This window comes from Pezoporus wallicus, unplaced genomic scaffold, assembly GCF_028554395.1.
Source record: "Pezoporus wallicus isolate ANWC-B61680 ecotype Strahan unplaced genomic scaffold, APGP_CSIRO_Pwel_v1 contig_8542, whole genome shotgun sequence".
Classification (NCBI taxonomy): domain Eukaryota; kingdom Metazoa; phylum Chordata; class Aves; order Psittaciformes; family Psittacidae; genus Pezoporus; species Pezoporus wallicus.
The window spans coordinates 3,518,783-3,535,898 of record NW_026640148.1 but is presented as its reverse complement, the minus strand read 5'-3'; the positions used below and the strand labels follow the sequence as shown (position 1 = coordinate 3,535,898).

Below are 17,116 nucleotides of genomic sequence, written 5' to 3'. Positions count from 1 at the left end.
GAGCAAACCTCGCTAAATCATGTGAGCTAAAACACTTAGTCTCTGTAAGTCTGTTAAAAGTTGTCTGTTAAAAGCGGAGACAGGACACCTGACCCAAACTAACCAAAGAGGTATTCCATACCACAGCACGTCACGGCCACTATATAAACTGGTGGCAGTTACCCAGAAGGGAGATCACTGCTCTGTCAGGCTGGGTATCGGTCGCCTGGTGGTGAGTGGTTGTATTCTCTCCCCTTGTTATTTCCCTTATCATTATTATTATTGGTGGCAGCAGCAGTGGTTTGTGTTATACCTTAGTTACTGGACTGTTCTTATCTCAATCCGTGGGAGTTACATTCTTTCGATTCTCCTCCCCATCCCTCCAGGAGCCCGGGAAGGAAGGGGGGGGGAGAGTGAGAGAGGCTGCATGGTTCTGAGTTACCAGATGGGCTTAAACCACGACACTTGCTTTTTATTAAAATAACTTGATTCCTTTCAATTCTAGGTTTTCTCCATGATCCCTGTATATTCAACATACAAAACATTTCTATGTGTTTTATACTAAATGTTAATCAGACCTGTTGCATGCGATCCAGTTCTGAGTATTCTTTGAACTCTGCCTCAGAACACGTCAGCTTTTCTAAGTCCATCATCAGTTTCTCATGTTTCTGCATTAGTTCTTGCTCTCCTTTAAATTTAGACTTTTCAATGAGCTGCAAAACAATTGGGTTTTTTAAAATGGTACAAAAGCAATGGAAAAGTGGTTTTAAGTCCTTTCAATAATTAACATACACAGTACCATCTAAATTAAATACTTAGCACAAACAGAAAATAAACAATCCAGAAAATTTATTATTGTCACAACAGTTGAAATTACTACCAGAATTGCTTTCTAAATGTCACATTTAAGTGTGTGCAGCCCCTACATGTTAACATGGGACCCTTAACTCAGCAATCATGGCAGTTAGGAGTGCCTTGGAGGCTTCCTGCCGCAGTCAGACAAAAGATAGGAAGGTATTACAGGAAAAACAAAACAAAACAAAACAAAACAAAACAAAAAGCACACCAAAAAAACCCAAACAAACAAAAAAAAAGAGAAATTCTCATCTTGTTAATTCTTAAACAGTTTTACGAGACATTATTAAAATTACTCTAAATTCCTATAAAGAGGCAAGAGCCTTGAGTCAAGTGTAAAGGCTTGCTTAACTGTATCACAGCCAGAGAGAATGAATGCTAGTGAAATGAATATAGAGAAGTGGAAGAAAAGAGAATAATCTACAGTCACATAGAGAAAACCAGATGTTGTGTATTCTCTATTAATATTTGCTACCTCAAAAACACAATTCCTACTGTTCTTTTATTGACAGAACAGAATATCATTTTAACTAAATGACTTCCTGTCCAGAGCACTAACTCTTTTTACGACTTTATTATGGCAATTGCATTTTTAATACTAGTCAACTGCAGTGTAGCAAATTTTCACCTTCCTATGAATTACCTAGTACTGACAACAAACAAATTAAGGTAATAGTAAGACCTGCTGAAGGTTTTAAGCAATTACTCCACCAAAAGTCCTCTATTGATATAAAAAATTCTGGAAATACGTTATTTATGCATGTCTAAGTTAGTATGATTCATGTTACATGTGTTACATTTAGCCTGCTGAGGAAATTAGTAGCTCAAGTAGTGTGAAAAGTCTAACCACCGAAAATACACCATAAACTAAGAAAATGCTCTTACATCGTCATGCTCATCAAAAATAGGGCCAATCCTCTTTGGCCATAATTGAACTGTTGCATTCAGTGCAATGTCTTCAGGATCAAATACAAAATTGTCTAAGAAGTAAAGCAGCTGCTGAGAGCACTTCTGTGAAAAGAGATTTAACAAAACTTTAAGTCTCATAGATCTGTTAGAATACAGGGTAGGACAATATTATCTAAAAAGATAAAACATAAGTCTACATTGCATAGACTTTTCAGAATTCAGATCCATTTCAGCCAACCAAATATTAATATGCAAAATACATATTTAAAAATATGAAAATCCTTGACCCATTTGTAAGCTTGTTTCTCTAAATACGACTCCTGTGGCGTATAAATCCAAGTGCAAAAATCCTAATATAATTAAAAATATAAACCCCATAAATTCTTCAGAATAAACATGATATATTTACAGACCTATTACCATAACAGAAAATCTGATACATCTCATCACAACTTATAGCAAAGAGCTTCTTATCCAATATTGGTTTTGGCTGACCCACACCTTACACAGTTTTGTTCTCTGAGCACACATAAAGTACTACTGCTAATGAAACATCATCTATATTTTGCTCAAAGAGTAAATTGCTTCTTGTGTGGTCAGAGTTATGACTGGTTTTACACATAATATTCTTTTACACTTGCGTGTTACATTTTTACAAATAGCTTTTTAAGCAGCTGTGAAGTAAGTCTCTAGGGACAAACAATAATCTGAGTGGTTTACAACCTGCTATGATTTATTAAAAGCTGCATTTCCTCACCAACATACAGAATACATGGGTGTAGGGAGTAAGAAGGAAAGGCATACAGCAAAGAATGAGCTGGACTTTGGTCTGAAGGAACACTGAGGATACAGTTTAGCCGTATCTGCAGCATGATCAGACAAAAGTCTGCACTCCAGAATGAATTCTGTAGTTTTACAGGCCAGAATGTTTGGTAAAAGATTAAGAATTAAAAGAATAATTTACCTTGATCCTTAACAAGAGGTCCTTAATATCTTTTTCTTTGACTTTCTTCATGTAAGCTACTGTTTCCACCATTTCTTCTGCTGTCTCAGGAACTTTTAATGCACGTTCCTTAATGGCTTCAAATTCCCTGCATATCCTATAGATTTATTTTACACAAATATCAAAATTTTAAGGTTTGAGTTTGACTGGCTATGAGCTCTACTTTAATGGAATTAAAACTTCAAACTACTTCTTTAACACCCCCCACACCAACTCCATTACTTTATGAAACAAAGTAGGGAATATGACCAAGCCAGTCTAGAAAAATACTGTTTCTTAACTTGCAACAATTGATTTGTTTGGATTCTGGGGTCTTGTTTTGCAATCAATATTTCAATTACTATTGGTAAGGATATGAACCTAAGTACAGTATCACTGGCATACACACAAACACTTTCATAATAAATATTTTGTCATTTTGGTAATATGGTATCACTATAAAATTTTACTATATCTGTTCATTTTAACCAAAACTTAGTAAGACTTCACTTACAATTTAATCCATACCTGCAAAGTAATGTCCTGTTTAATTAATGTGATATCCCTTCTATGCTAAGGTCACCTGCTTAGTGGGTGAAGGGAAGGCAGTGGATGTAGTTTTTTCTGCACTTTAGTAAGGCTTTTGTACTGCCCTTCACAGCATCCTTCTGGACAAGCTGTCCAGCTGTGGGGTGAGTGGGTTCACAGTGCACTGGATGAAGAACTGGCTGAAGCACAGAATTCAAAAAGTGGTGTAGCGAATGGCACTTCATCTGGCCAGTAACTGGTCATCAGTGCTGTTCTCAGGGGTCAGTTCTAGGGACAGCTCCTCTTTATACATTTATCAACAATCTGAATTCAGGAGTTGAATGCACCATTATCAAGTTTGCTGAGGATATCAAACTGGGAGGTGCTGTTGACTCCCTTTGAGGGATGGGATACCTTGCAGAGGGATCTAGATAAACTGGAGAATTGGGCTATGACTAATGGGCTAAAACAAGTCAAACTGATGGATTCTGCTGCTAGGATGGAGTAATGCCTGGCATAAGCATAAACTGGGAGAGGAGTGGCTGGAAAGCAGGCCTGCAGAAAGGGATCCAGGGGTGCTGGTGGGCAGCAGCCTCAGTATGAGTCAGCAGTGTGCCCAGGCAGCCAGGAGGACAAACCTCATCCTGGAGTGCATTACATACAGCTTGACCAGCCCGTCAAAAGAGGGAATTATCCCGTATGCAGGGCTGGTGGAGTTTCACCTGGAATACTGTGAGCAGTTCTGGGCCCCACAATTTGAACAGCATATTCAGGTACTTGAATGTGTCCAGAGGAGCGCAACAAAGCTGATGAAGAGCTGGAAGGCATCTCCTGTGAGGGGCAACAAAGGACTTGGGTCTTCTCTAGCTTGGGGAAAAGTAGGCTGAGGGGCAACCACATTGTTCTCCATAGCTTCCCGAGGAAGGGAAGTGAGGAGGGAGGGGTTGATCTCTTCTGCCTGGTAACTAGTGACAGTGGGAATGATTCAAAGCTGTGCCAGGGGAGTTTAGACTGGACATTAGGAAATATTTCTTTACTGATGTGATAAACACATAAATGTATTTGCTTTCGCAAATCATAGGTGTGGTTATGTGGATATAACTGTATGAGCTTACAATAACAGAAACAAAGCTTGCTAAAGACACAAGATTAGACAACAAGTTAAAAAGGGGCAGAACTCTTGAGCAAAATGGATTCACAGAGCAAAAGAATTTGTAAAGGTAAAACATGGGGGGGGGGGGCTTTATATAAGAAAAGCTAGTGCCTGAAAAACATAGAGTTAAAGTACTTTTTAGCTTAACTTAGGTTGTAGAAAGAGAACAATGTTTACGTTGTAAGTCTGTGGAATGTAGTGGCCCCACTAAACATGAGTTAATTGTTTCACGCAAGTCTTCTAAAGTATCTTTAGTTTTAAAGAACAATGTATGTTTTGTAAGTCTGTGGTGAGATAACAGGATTTAGTGGCCCCACTAAACATGAATGAGTTATTTCACACCATCCGTCTACTTATCAGTTAGAGACAGAGCCTCCCAAAGATCTGCTAGCTTGGGATACTCCTTGTCTGCCCATCCTGCAATAAATTTTGCAGGAAGGTCACACTGTTTTAAATCTTTGCTAGTTATCAGAAGAATTACAGATCTGGCTGGTTTCAGCTAGTTGTGTGATTACTGGGGCGTCCAGCTGTGCCAAAGGTGAAAAGTACACTGTGAGGAAGACTGCTTACTTCATCTTGAAGACCCCTACTCACAAGAGGAAGACTGCTTACTTCATCCTCAAGACCCCTGCCCACAATCACCAGTGACCAGTGTGCAGACGCCAAGAGGAGGAGACTTATAAGTTCTTGGACCTAGTTATAATATTCCCCACCTATATGAGCGAATTATGAATATGTATGTAACTAATGCAATAGTGAAAGTATATAAACCTGTAAGAAATACTAATCATTTGCGCCTCTGGCTACAGCCATGTGCCCAGCGCTGTTGCTTTTGCTTTATTGACTTTGTCCCTCAATAAAACCTTGTTATCTTGTTTAGAGGAGTGAGTTCGTATTTTACAGTGAGAAGGTGGTAAACACTGTAACAACCTTCCCAGAGAGCTGTTCGATGCCCCAAACCTGGCAGTGCTTTAAAAGGCATTTGGACAATGGTTTCAATGACATGCTTAAACTATTGGGCAACCCTGAATTCGTTAGGCAGTTGGACTAGATAATTGTTGTAGGTCCCTTCAAACTGAAATTAGTCTATGCTATTCTGTTCTAATTAATCAATGTTATTACCTACCATTACCTATGAAAATCTAGAGGTATCTATCACGTAATAAAAGAATCTAGCTAGTCTTTTCTTTGACAGTGCAGCAATACTGTTTTCACACTTAAAAAGACAGAGTGGTAATGAATCCCTTTGATCTTTTGGAGCCTCTGTTATCCAAGTCTATTAGTAAGTTCCCCTACTAGGTTTTGAGTCTAAAACAGAGAGAAAAAATACATCAGCTGGTGCAACTTGCATTAGATTATTAGTCTGCCAAGAGTCTTCATTAAACACGAGTACGATGTATTTGCATTTCTTCTACATGCATCTACTATGCATTTAACACATATAACATTCACAAGCAGAAAATTCTACTTACTTTTCATTTTCCTCTCTGTAATTTGCAACTATTCTGTCCATTAGCACTTTTGCAAAGACGTTTGCGCTACTCGCTAAACCTTGCTTTAAATCCTCAGAATTCAAATAGACCATAGGGAAATAAGCCACCTCAGGTAAACTCAGGATTTCCTTCTTGTGGGTGAAGAATTCATCTATTAACTTCAGAAAAATATTAGATTTTGCACTTCAGAGATGTTATTTAAATACTTGGCTACATGAATCAGTATTATACATTGGAGAAAATATTTTTTTTCTATTTACCACACATTTTTAGAAGAAACACTTAATGTTGTAGATTCGTAGGCAGTCAGCATAAGTTTTAGCTAAAGGTTAAGCACCCCTTATCCTCTGTTTCCTTTTTATTATTGCTCTATGTATAGTAAAAATTAAAGATAAAATGTAGCATTAAAACTTACAGCAGTGTATTCATCAAAACTGTGTTCTTCTGCTACAAATCTTTCTACCCGTGCCTGTGCAGTCCCATCTACAAGCCAGCCATACTTTTCAACTACAATTCAATTAGATTGGATTAATACTATTATAACACATACACTGTCCCGTAAATTATTTATTATAAAGAAATAACACAGTTATTTAAACACTCTTCTAACACTCACCATATTTTTCAAAATATTTCTTTGGACCTTCTAAGTTGCTTCTGATATGCTTTTTCAGTGTAGTTGTGGCCCATTCTAAGACATGCTTAGGAAGCTCGGCATCCAGAGTTGTAGTGTCTCCCGTTAGCCAAGAACGTACCGTTTGGAAGTTCTAATACGAGTGCAAGTTTTAATTATTTATATTTTAAAAGGCAATACCAGGATATATATAGTTTAAGAGTAAGTTGCAATCTGCAGAAGACATTGAAAAATGAGATCCTAATTGTTACCAAGGTCAGGTGCTTCACACATACCTAGAATAACTCTTCCCAATTCAAACAGTTTAACAGGAAACACATGAAACAGACAAAAAAGAATTACCCAATGTTACAGAAAAATAAATTTTGTCCTATGTGCCAACACATACAACTAAATGCAAAACACTTCTTTCAAAGTACCATCATGTATGATTAAAGGCCAGTACTTAGTCCACAGAGATACAGCTAAAGCCCCCAGAAAGGCTGTCCTCCCCAGAGTCACAGGTTGGTTCTCAAGATATAAATCTTTATATACTGTATGTTTTAGTTGTTAAGAGATATGAGGCTTTCCTTTTTCTTAGAAAGAAAAGGAATATCAACTCTAATTTTCTCTGGGGATCTTAGTCATTAATGCAAATTTGTTGTAAATCATCACACATATAACTAAGGTGCTAATTGTATTTCTATACAAAATGTTAGTTCATAGCAAGTATACACAGCAAGACTACTTAATTTTCCATGTTCAAAATAAATAAATAAGAAGATGTGTTTACTTGTACTTGTACTTAAAGCACTCTCAGTTTTCTGAATATACCGAATAAGAAAACAAAAAGTTTATTTTCTATCTAGTTTCCTTTCCTGAGTAGGTTTTTAGTCTGAATTTCTTTAATGAACAGGCAGACAATCCATTTGTAGACACGCAGTTTTGCAGGTTAAACCTGCAGACTAAAACTATCAGTAGCAGGTACCCCAATTTTTTATGAACAAGGAATACAAAAATGAGTTTCAGAGCTGCCTGGAGTTCCACTGGGCATCAAGATTCATGATGTCACCTGCGGAATGCTCATGGAAAGTAAATACCTCAAGTTGCATTCTGCTTCCTATTACCATGGTAGTCAGAGTTCTAAATTACTTATATTTGCAAGCACTGAGCAAACTCACAGTTACATATTTAAAGATAAAAGCACACCTGGAGCGTCTGTCCTATGCAATTTGCTATAAACAGAATTCCTTCTTCTAGGTCTTGCAAGCTTGGATAAAACTCTATTTTCTGGTCATCAAGAGTCAATTCCATCTTAAACAAAGGCGGGCCATTTCTGTCTTCAGGATCAAAAAGTTTCACATAGGCTTCAACTGTTCTTGTCAACAAGTCTTTCACCTAGGTAATAACATATATCTCCTGTTAGTTAAAAGAAAAGAAACCCCATCCACTTGCCTTCATTCAGTAAATTAGAATTTCCATTCATTTTACAACTTATGCCCTGACTAATGGGTAACTTCAGGACTATGACTTTTTGTAAGGCCATCAGTGGGTACTAGTCCCAACCCCTAAAGGATGTAAACTAATGAACAAGTACACAAACATTTCAGTAAAGCCCATGCATTTATTTTTGCTACAAAAGTCAGTCTATTACTAACACATGCTCTAAGTATAAATGAAATATCTGGAATTTCTGATTTTCCTCTGATTTTTTTTAATATTGTTTCATTATTTTTCCACAAAGTAAATAAAGGTTTAATACCCAAAATACTGCCTTCTTGAACTGCTGAACATAGATATTCCCACTGATTATTACATTCTTACATGGAACGATGTGAACAACAGATGCTCTAACTGGAAGTTAAAGGATTTTTAATTTTCACTGAGAACTTTGAAAAACAATTGACTCAGTGTGAAATCAGTTATTTTCCTGTGAATATTCTTTGTTTATTATTATTAGGAAATAAACCAATTGGAAATCCCCAAAACAACAACAAAAAAATAACTGAGAGACACTTCATATAACTTCCATCTTGATAAAAACAATCAGGGAGGAAAAAGGAAAAATCAACTCAGCACTGTGGGATCATTTTCCACAGAAAAAAGAAATGTATTGGAAACATTGCAGAACTATATCTACTTGCATACATCTGGCAGAGCCAGACTTCAGCCTGCTTGTGTAAGTAAGTTTGCTTTCAGGGGAGAGAGACCAGGTTTTGTTCATTTTGCTAATATATGACATGTAACTGTAGTGCCAAGTTCAGTGATAGGAAGGGGCCTAAGAACACTATTCTTCGATAAGTGAATTACATTCTATTTGGTAAAATGAAGTCATTTTTTGCATCTAAAAAGCTAGAAGAAACAGAAGTAGACAAGATCATGTATTTATTTTAAATGAGGGAAGTTAAAAATATGTAACACTTTGAATACTTTACTGGATCATACGCAAACAGATGGCTAACAATGATTAAACAGGTCCCACATCATATCTTATGCTGACTCATTAAATGCACTGACCTAAATTTCACATTAGGTTTATCACAAAGAAAGATTTTTACCTGATTAGACATAAGAACATCCACACAGTTATAAAAAGAGTCAAGCTGATCCAACTTTACACTATTCAGTGCCTCATTTTGAGTAAAGAGATCAATAACTCTTTGATACCATGTCATCAGTATTTTTTTATCTGCTTTAGAACAGCTTAGAGAGACATCAGTCTTTAAAGATTCATAGTCAATTGGCTCTTTCAGTCTAGAAAAGAAAGTTACATCAACCTTATAAACAAAATTTTAAAACCCATGGAGTAAAGAAACAGTCATCCACATTGTATTAGAAACCCATACTTTTTTTAGCAGAAAGCACAGTGGGAACCTAAGCATCACTTCTGTAGACTTAAATGAGGAAAAAATACCATGAATCCCAGCAAATAATGAACAGTTACCAGGGAAAATAACAAGGAAAAAGATATGGAGAATTATCTTTTTGAAAATAATGCAAAGTTTCAAGATTTAAAATAAAATTCATCTGATGAGAACTGGCAAGAAACCTGATCTTTAGCACAGAATTCCCTACTCAAATCAACTTTTCAAATGCTACTTCAACCAGACTTCTAGAGTGGTCATGGCATTAAAATTAAAAAAAAATAATGAGGAGACCTTTACAGAATGCAGGGACTGGCAGAATGAAGAACTGCTCGCTGGAGGAGAAAATCAGGTATGAGACCATTTAAGGAACCTGAAGGTGCACAAGCCCATGGGATCTAATGAGATGCATCCGCAGGTCCTGAGGGAACTGGCGGGTGAAGCAGCTAAGCTACTATCCATTATATTCGAGAAGTTATGGCAGTGAAGTTCTCACAGACTGGAAAACTGGAAACATAACCCCTATTTTTAAAACGGAAAAACAGGAAGACTCAGGGAACTATAGGCCAGTAAGTCTGACCTTGATGCCTGGCAAAATCATGGAGCAGATTCTTCTTGAAAATATACAAAGGTACATGGACAATAAGGAAGTGACTGGTGACAGCTAACATGGCTTCAATAATGGCAAATCATGACTGAAAAATTTGATGGCCTTCTACATGGCAGTTAACAGCAAGGGCAGATAAGGGAAAAGCAACTGATGTCAAATGCTTTTCACGAGTCCAGGTAGATGATACTGTCCCACACAATACCCTTGTCTCCAAATTGGAGAGGAATGAATTTGATGGATGGACCACTGGTGGACAAGGAATTGGCTGGACAGTTGCATTCAAAGAATTGTGGTCAACAGCTCCATGTCCAAGAGGAGATCAGTGATGAGTGGTGTCTCTCGGGAGTCAGGACGGGGACCAGTGTTGTTTAACATCTTTGTTGGCAACATGGACAGTGGGATTGAGTACACCCTCAGCAAGTTACCAGCTTCAAAATCCTATATGGGTTAATAACTCACCAAAACAGACTTTACCTGAGGCTTGAGAAATTCACTAGAAGAAAGTCAAAGAATGCTGCATATCCAAAATCCAGTAGCGATTTCATTGTGGGGTGGAGAATATGCAACTTGGAAAGGATTTTACTCTTTGCTTGGGTAAAACTCTTATGCCATGCACTAGAAAAATCCAGGCCTCTGAAAAAGAAAAAAAAAAACCCACAACCCACAACCAGATAACCAAAACAAACAAACAGAAGTGAAGAGTTCAAATAATATGTGAATAAAACATACAGAAAGTAGCATTAAAAAACTTATTCCCGAATGTGAATAGCTATTTAAGTGCCATACACATATCCTCAATGCGATGCAGTGGAAGCCACAAAAACACTCTGATCAACCATGTGTTACATTCCACAGTATTTTCAGATCACCCACTCTTTCAGTGCAAACTTCTAACTTCACCAACTGCTAAGAGGAAGTATTTATCACCATTATTTAGATGGCATGCATTCTGATGCTTCAGCAAATAGTAGCATTCAGATAATTATATTTTCTCTACTGAATTCCTCCTTTATTTGGGCAGAGCATAATAGCTTTTCCTTCAGTCTAAAGGTTTCACCTCATAACAGGCACATGAAACCTTGCTATTAGATGCAGTTTTAGCATGTTGAAGTACTGTACAATGCTGCTGTCTGCCAGTAAACAGCCCCATACACACACACTTTATACCAGGGATGGCTGCAATATGACTTGAGAGTCTGGGCACTGAGAGCAAGAAGTCTCATTTGCAGTCACTAGTGCTACTCTATGTAACTGTAACAACAGTAACAAAACCCTGTCAGTGCTGAAACTTTGTAAAGCAGTCAGATATAAGATGTTTGAATGCAGACAGAAAAGAACGTCTCATTAAGGGACTCCAGAATTAATACTGTGCCATAATATAATATGGTGTGTTCATGCAGCTCAACAAGAATTTCACTCATGCAACCCAGTGCGCTTTGCCAGTGGGTCAATTTGCTACCTTAATCCACTCACACAGGTAATGAAGGCAAAGGTGCTTCCTCTTCATCTTCAAGTCCTTTTATGTCTGGTTTAATAAGAATACTTCGCACTAGGAGAAAAAATATATGAACATTAGAAGAAAATTAAGCTGCATTCAACAGGTACTGCTTTTCCTCAGTCGTTGACCAGTCGTACTCCAGGTTGAACCAAGCACCCAGTAGGATGGAACGGTAACTGTATCATCCAAGTCTTCAAAACATTCTCCCAAAGGTAACCCAAAATCACAGCTTCTGCGAAATATCCGTTCAGATTCAGATGGCTTAATTCCAGTGCTGTCCCCCATTCATGAAGGTTTTCAAAGAGACCAGTGTTTAAATAATTAAATACTTGAGTGATTTCTTCACCAAGAGGATGGCCGGTCACTGGGACAGGCTCCCCACGAAAGCGGTCACAACACCAAGCCTGGCAGAGTTCAAGAAGCATCTGGACACTGCTCCTAGTCATATGGTTTAGTTTTAGGTAGTCCTGCGAGGAGCAGGGATTTGGACTCGATGATTCTTAAGAGTCCTAACTTGAGACATTCTATGATTCTAAGTTGCAATTTTGTTTAATGTAATGACAGTGGGGCACTATAATTATCCCACTGACGACATTCTGAAGAACTTAATTCCATGTTAAATTGTGATTTTTTTTTAATCTGCGTTTTTAAAAAGATCAACCATCTACCAAAATATTATCAAAATTTGACTCAATTTCAGATACTATAAATGTGAATTAAAGACATTAATACATGATTTCAAGGGAATACACATTCAAAATTCCAGTTAGCAACTCTGGAAAGAAAGTTTATAAACCAAAATGAGTTGTATGAGCAATACCTGAAACCAGCCACTTATCTTTGCAGCTTTCTAGTGTGAGTTTCCTCATGCATAGAAAGCAGCATTAATGTAGTATTATTAGTGCTGTGTAGTTTCTGGTACTTACCCACAAATCTTCTCATGCTCTTTTCATAATCCTCCAGTATCTCCACTAGAAGCTTTTCAACCAACAGCTTTCTGTCTTTGCCTTCCATAACTGACTGTGGTACCAATGTGAGCATGGACATCAGCCACAGCTGCTGAATGGGAGTGATGGGATTCCTTAAAACACACTTCTTCAGAAAGAGATAGTTTTCCTGGAAGGACAATATTGTCAGAGGCCTCATAACTGGCTACGTGAATATTTTTGCATTAAGCTTGACAATTCGGTCTCTTTTTATTTACCATTTCTTATATTTAAGGGGAGGTGACACAATCTCATCTTTCAGTACTCACTGACTAGTACCCTAAAAGTTACTCTACGGCTGGGAAAATGGCCTCCCTGCCTCAATTATTAAATATAAAATATAGCAGGTTTTAGTACAGCATTTTCCTTAGTTCTCTGCTGAAGTTTATTGCTGACAATAAACAGTTCAAGGTTACCGTTATTGTTCTTTAGGCAAAACTGTATCTGTCAAAAAGTACACACAAACGGAGTTGGGTATTTTTTTGGCCAAAGGAAAAGATGTTTATGCTTCTGAGTGATAGTTTTCTTATAAAACAAAACATAACAAAACATAATAAAACCTAACATCAGCTAGGAAAAAAGATACAACCATTTCAGTGCTAATCTGAGTTTAACGTGGCTCTCGGAGATCAACTCTTATTTTAAAAGCTACACACAAATTCCAGGATCTGTAGGTGTTTGTCAAATCAGCTGGACAATGTCAAAGACTAAGTTTTCTACAAGCTAAAGTACTGTCTATGACCCCAGTGGAACTAAAAAAATCCTGAAGCCTGTTAGGATTTTTCTAAGTAATGATCTTGAACTACATGATTTTAGAGCCAAACTTCAATTACTAATGGGCATACTTTCTGTAATAGAAAAATACTTTCCTTCCACTGGAACACAAGAAGAGATTCCTCTTTTGCTTCCTCTTCCATTTTTCCCCAACAAGACTACTGAAAAAGCACTTCCTGTTTAACCAACATTAATTGCAGGTAACACACTAATCCTTCTGAATAGAGAACACTCACTCTTCTACTCTAAAAATCAGAAGAATTTAACTCACCCTCTGTTGTTTTAGCTCACTGTTCATCTGTATAAAAAGGAACAGAAAATCCTTACGTGTTAAGAACACACAAACAAAAACAAAAATCAGAAATATACAATTTAACAAATATTATTCTTAAACAAAGACTTTATTCTGTAGATATACAGGTATCAGTTTCAATGGGACTACCTGAGCACATAAATACATTTATAAATTACTAAGGATTGAGATAAATATCTTTGAGTAAGTACTACGAAGTAAGAGCCATAAATGCCCGGATTAACAAAGAACAGGCAACAGTTAAAATATTACAGAAATACTTTCTCACAGTGGAAGGCAGTTCTGGGATAGGAGGTACAGGTTTTCTGTTGAGTTTTTCTTCCATGGACACGTGATAGGCTTTTAAAGCTCGACCAATTCTGAAGTAAAACAGAGAGTCAGGCAGAAAAACTACAAATAATATATTTAAAATAACATTATCACTTTAATTGATGCAACCTGTTTTTTTCATTTACCAGCTCTTTGAGCACTAAGAGGTAAGGCTGCCTTTGCATACTCTGTCTGCTCTTATATAAACAGTCACATTTATCTTGACCATAATCACAATATACACATGCCTTGATTCACCTCATCCAGTTGCTTCTGTTAAGATTATATTTTACTTCCCCCAAAACAACTACAACAGATCTTGTCCAACTGTACTGGGGGAGAGGGGTAAGAAAAGAGTGCAGAACAAAACTCCCAAAGGTGGTGATTTTAAGACCAGCTCATTTTTTACTGCCTGTGGTTACAAACTGCTAAATACCTATCAGAAAACTTTAAATGGTTAATGGTGGCACATCCTGCCGACCTTGTGCATTAAAATGTTTCAGTCCATTCTTTTGGGATACACATACCTGTACATCTCTTGCCAGGATTTCAGCCTTATCTCAATATAACACAACTGAAAAGTCCCAAGCGGAAGTTAGCCTGCCAATTTCAAGTATACACTCAAATCAAATCACTACTTCAGAGGACCTTATTTGAAAGACAGTTCACTGTACAAAAATGTAACTGAATCAGCGTTCCAGCAGAATATTCACTGTTTGTCAGCACTTTACTGTACAGCAATTCATGACTACAACATAGCTGATATTTTCAGCATAATGAACATCTGCATTCTACAAACTGCACTCTGCTTCTGCAGGTATCATTGAAAAGTCAGAATTTACTTTCCAAGTGCTAAAAAGACTTCTTGTATGTTAGATTTGTATTATAACAGCCTTTAAACTATTAAAAGAAAGCAAACACACATCTCTGTTTTTAACTTACATATATATTAACTGCTCTCTATAACTGAGTGTTGCTACCAGCATTTACATCTCTTCTGTAATCAATTCTTCTCAGACTTCAGTCCCACAACTTAGTCTTATACGTCTGCCTAGCTCCAGTGAAGCAAACAATTACGGACACATAGAAGTATCTTCCAACAAAAAAAACCCTGTAATACTTGGCCATGTAAAAGTTTAGCCACTGAAGCGGAATATCAATTGTGTATCAATTAGTTAAGTAACTGGTTAACTGGTTACCATCACCAAAACTAGTAGCAGCAAATGGAATCACTAACAACCCACACCAATAAAAATAAAAGTATTGAAGTAACAGTATTTCAAATAGGTCAAATTAAGACTTATGTATGTAGATCTTTTAATTTTCATTTCTTCTTCAGAAGACCGAAACATTTTTTCTGTGCTTTTTAATCCTATCAAATACCATTAGATTTCCTTCCCTTTTTTAATCCATTACATGAAAATGCAAGCTGCTATATATTTCATAGTACTACTATAAACAGTGCAACCTTAGCCCACATAATCCTCTCACATTTATGCGAAGATTATCAACATGTCTTACTTTTTCAGTAAGTTCCTGAGAATAATGTAGGTATCTCAGGAATAAAGTTCTATCAAAATAATAAAACCAAACCAAACCCCTGTTTTTCTAGCAGGCCTAACAAGTATGTGAAAGCAGCCTTTTCCTACTGTCTTTCCTCCTTTCCAAATGAAAATCTTGAAAGACAATTTTATGTGAATTTACCAAGATGGGCAGCTGGGCTCCTCTGGCAGTGACCCAGATCACTAAGCTCAGTGGCAAATGCATTAAGATAGTGATAGTGCCAACTAAGTTGTTAGAAGTAGACCCACATTTGGGTCATTCATACAAAAGCAAGCAAGTGATCCAGCCGTTGATTCTCTTTGAAAAAGGTTTTCATAAAGAGAAAGGATTTTTTTTCAGACTATCATAAACAACATTCAAAATGTGAAGGTTGCTTTCTGCTCACAACTCACCCCAACAAACATCTCAAGCAGATGTTGGGTGCTGTAAAAGAAAAATCATCAGAGATTCCATCAAATGTTCTTCTATTAATGATTTTAGATGGAAAGTGATCAGCACTGCGATAGTGACATCAAAAACCTCTAAAATTAACAAACACCATTATTTCTTAGATGTCAAATGTACTGATTCTTTGATTTGAATTTCGGTATTTCTTGAATTCCATCAAACTCACAGTAACTGATTAAGCCTCTTTTGCTGCTCTTTGCATCTTCGGTATGACAATAGTTTATTCTGTGATGGTGACATATCAGATGTGGATGATGAAGGTAGAACAGTAGGAGGAAGCAAAGGTCTCAAAGTCTTACGGGGATGTGCTCCATCTGACTGCAACATCTAAAACCGTAACAAAACCAAGATTGTAGAATACAATTAATCCTGTCCAGAAAGCAGTTTAACAGATGCATGTACTAGTACTAAGTACTAAGAGATTTCTACAATCTAAGAAAGTTTAGCTTTCAGAAAACAGAAAACCTCTGTATATGCTAATATATGTATATTCAAAGTCCGCAATAGTAGAAAATGATGGTGCTGTTCTATTAACTCGAGATTAGCATGTTGCATCAAAACAAGGTTCTATTACAAATCTCTTCAACTGCTAATCTACCAGCTGTGCATAGTACAGAAGACACCAGAATAGCAGCTTGTTAATTCTTCCCCACTGGCAAACTGCACTGAACTAGCTCTGATGTAGGCACATTTCCTTTTCTGATGGGGCCCAGCTGTTCCTGTGGCTTCAGCAGGTGACTATTGACTCCCTTTTTGTCTGGTCACTAAAAATACAGTTACTGCCTCATTAAGTCCATGAAGCTAGGTAATATGAACAAATTCAGACACAAAGGCAGAGCAGGGCATAATTTCATTTCAATTGCCTGTCTGGAAACCAGAGCTACCAGAACAAGTGCCTCTGCAAATACCAAGAAGATGCTTGACAGTACTTTAAGCTGCAGCAACTCTAGGCTTTCTAGGTAATATTCACTTAAAGTACGTCAACATGTGCGTCTTCTTCAGAACCAAGGCTGAATTCAGCAAAGACTAAACTGAGATTACTAAAATGAAAGAGGCAAGCAAGGTGCTAACACGGCTGAGGGTATGTGGCTAAACCCTGTCTTGTGGGTGCAGATTCGCAGTGAAAAGGTGGCTTGTAATTCGGTGGGATGGATATGGGATTCCAGCTAAGTAGATGGAAGTTTTGATTATGAGCACATTTGTGAGGTAGCTGAGCTGTGCAACAGCAAAGTGGAAACAG

The 17,116-nt window shown here is 37.2% G+C and overlaps 1 protein-coding gene across 3 annotated transcripts; it reads right to left on the bottom strand.

The window, feature by feature from the left end:
* Positions 1-490: 490 nt before the first annotated feature.
* On the bottom strand, positions 491-16,140 carry DNAH12 (dynein axonemal heavy chain 12). 3 transcript variants are annotated; one of them, XM_057417674.1, is made up of 14 exons: positions 16,043-16,140; positions 13,826-13,916; positions 13,516-13,542; positions 12,411-12,600; positions 11,460-11,535; positions 10,461-10,619; positions 9,071-9,266; positions 7,722-7,910; positions 6,516-6,666; positions 6,315-6,406; positions 5,879-6,057; positions 2,708-2,843; positions 1,720-1,845; positions 491-692 (listed from the first exon to the last, which is right to left on the bottom strand). In XM_057417674.1, the coding sequence occupies exons 1-14, from the start codon at positions 16,114-16,116 to the stop codon at positions 552-554; spliced, it is 1,827 nt and encodes a 608-aa protein (XP_057273657.1). In that variant the 5' UTR covers positions 16,117-16,140; the 3' UTR covers positions 491-551. The 3 variants fall into 3 exon arrangements, with proteins under 3 accessions (XP_057273657.1, XP_057273659.1, XP_057273658.1); XM_057417676.1 differs by lacking the exon at positions 7,722-7,910; XM_057417675.1 differs by lacking the exon at positions 13,826-13,916 and having other exon boundaries at positions 16,043-16,136.
* Between the last annotated feature and the right edge of the window lie 976 nt (positions 16,141-17,116).

Bases quoted from the DNA above. Each gene is read 5' to 3' on its own strand.
- DNAH12 (XM_057417674.1), bottom strand. From the start codon at position 16,116: ATGTCACCATCACAGAATAAACTATTGTCATACCGAAGATGCAAAGAG. The intron at 13,543-13,825 runs GTGAGAAAGTAT...CTTTTTATACAG, and splicing joins TCCCAGAACTGCCTTCCACT to ATGAACAGTGAGCTAAAACA. The intron at 1,846-2,707 runs GTAAATTATTCT...CTCTTTTCACAG, and splicing joins ACCTCTTGTTAAGGATCAAG to AAGTGCTCTCAGCAGCTGCT.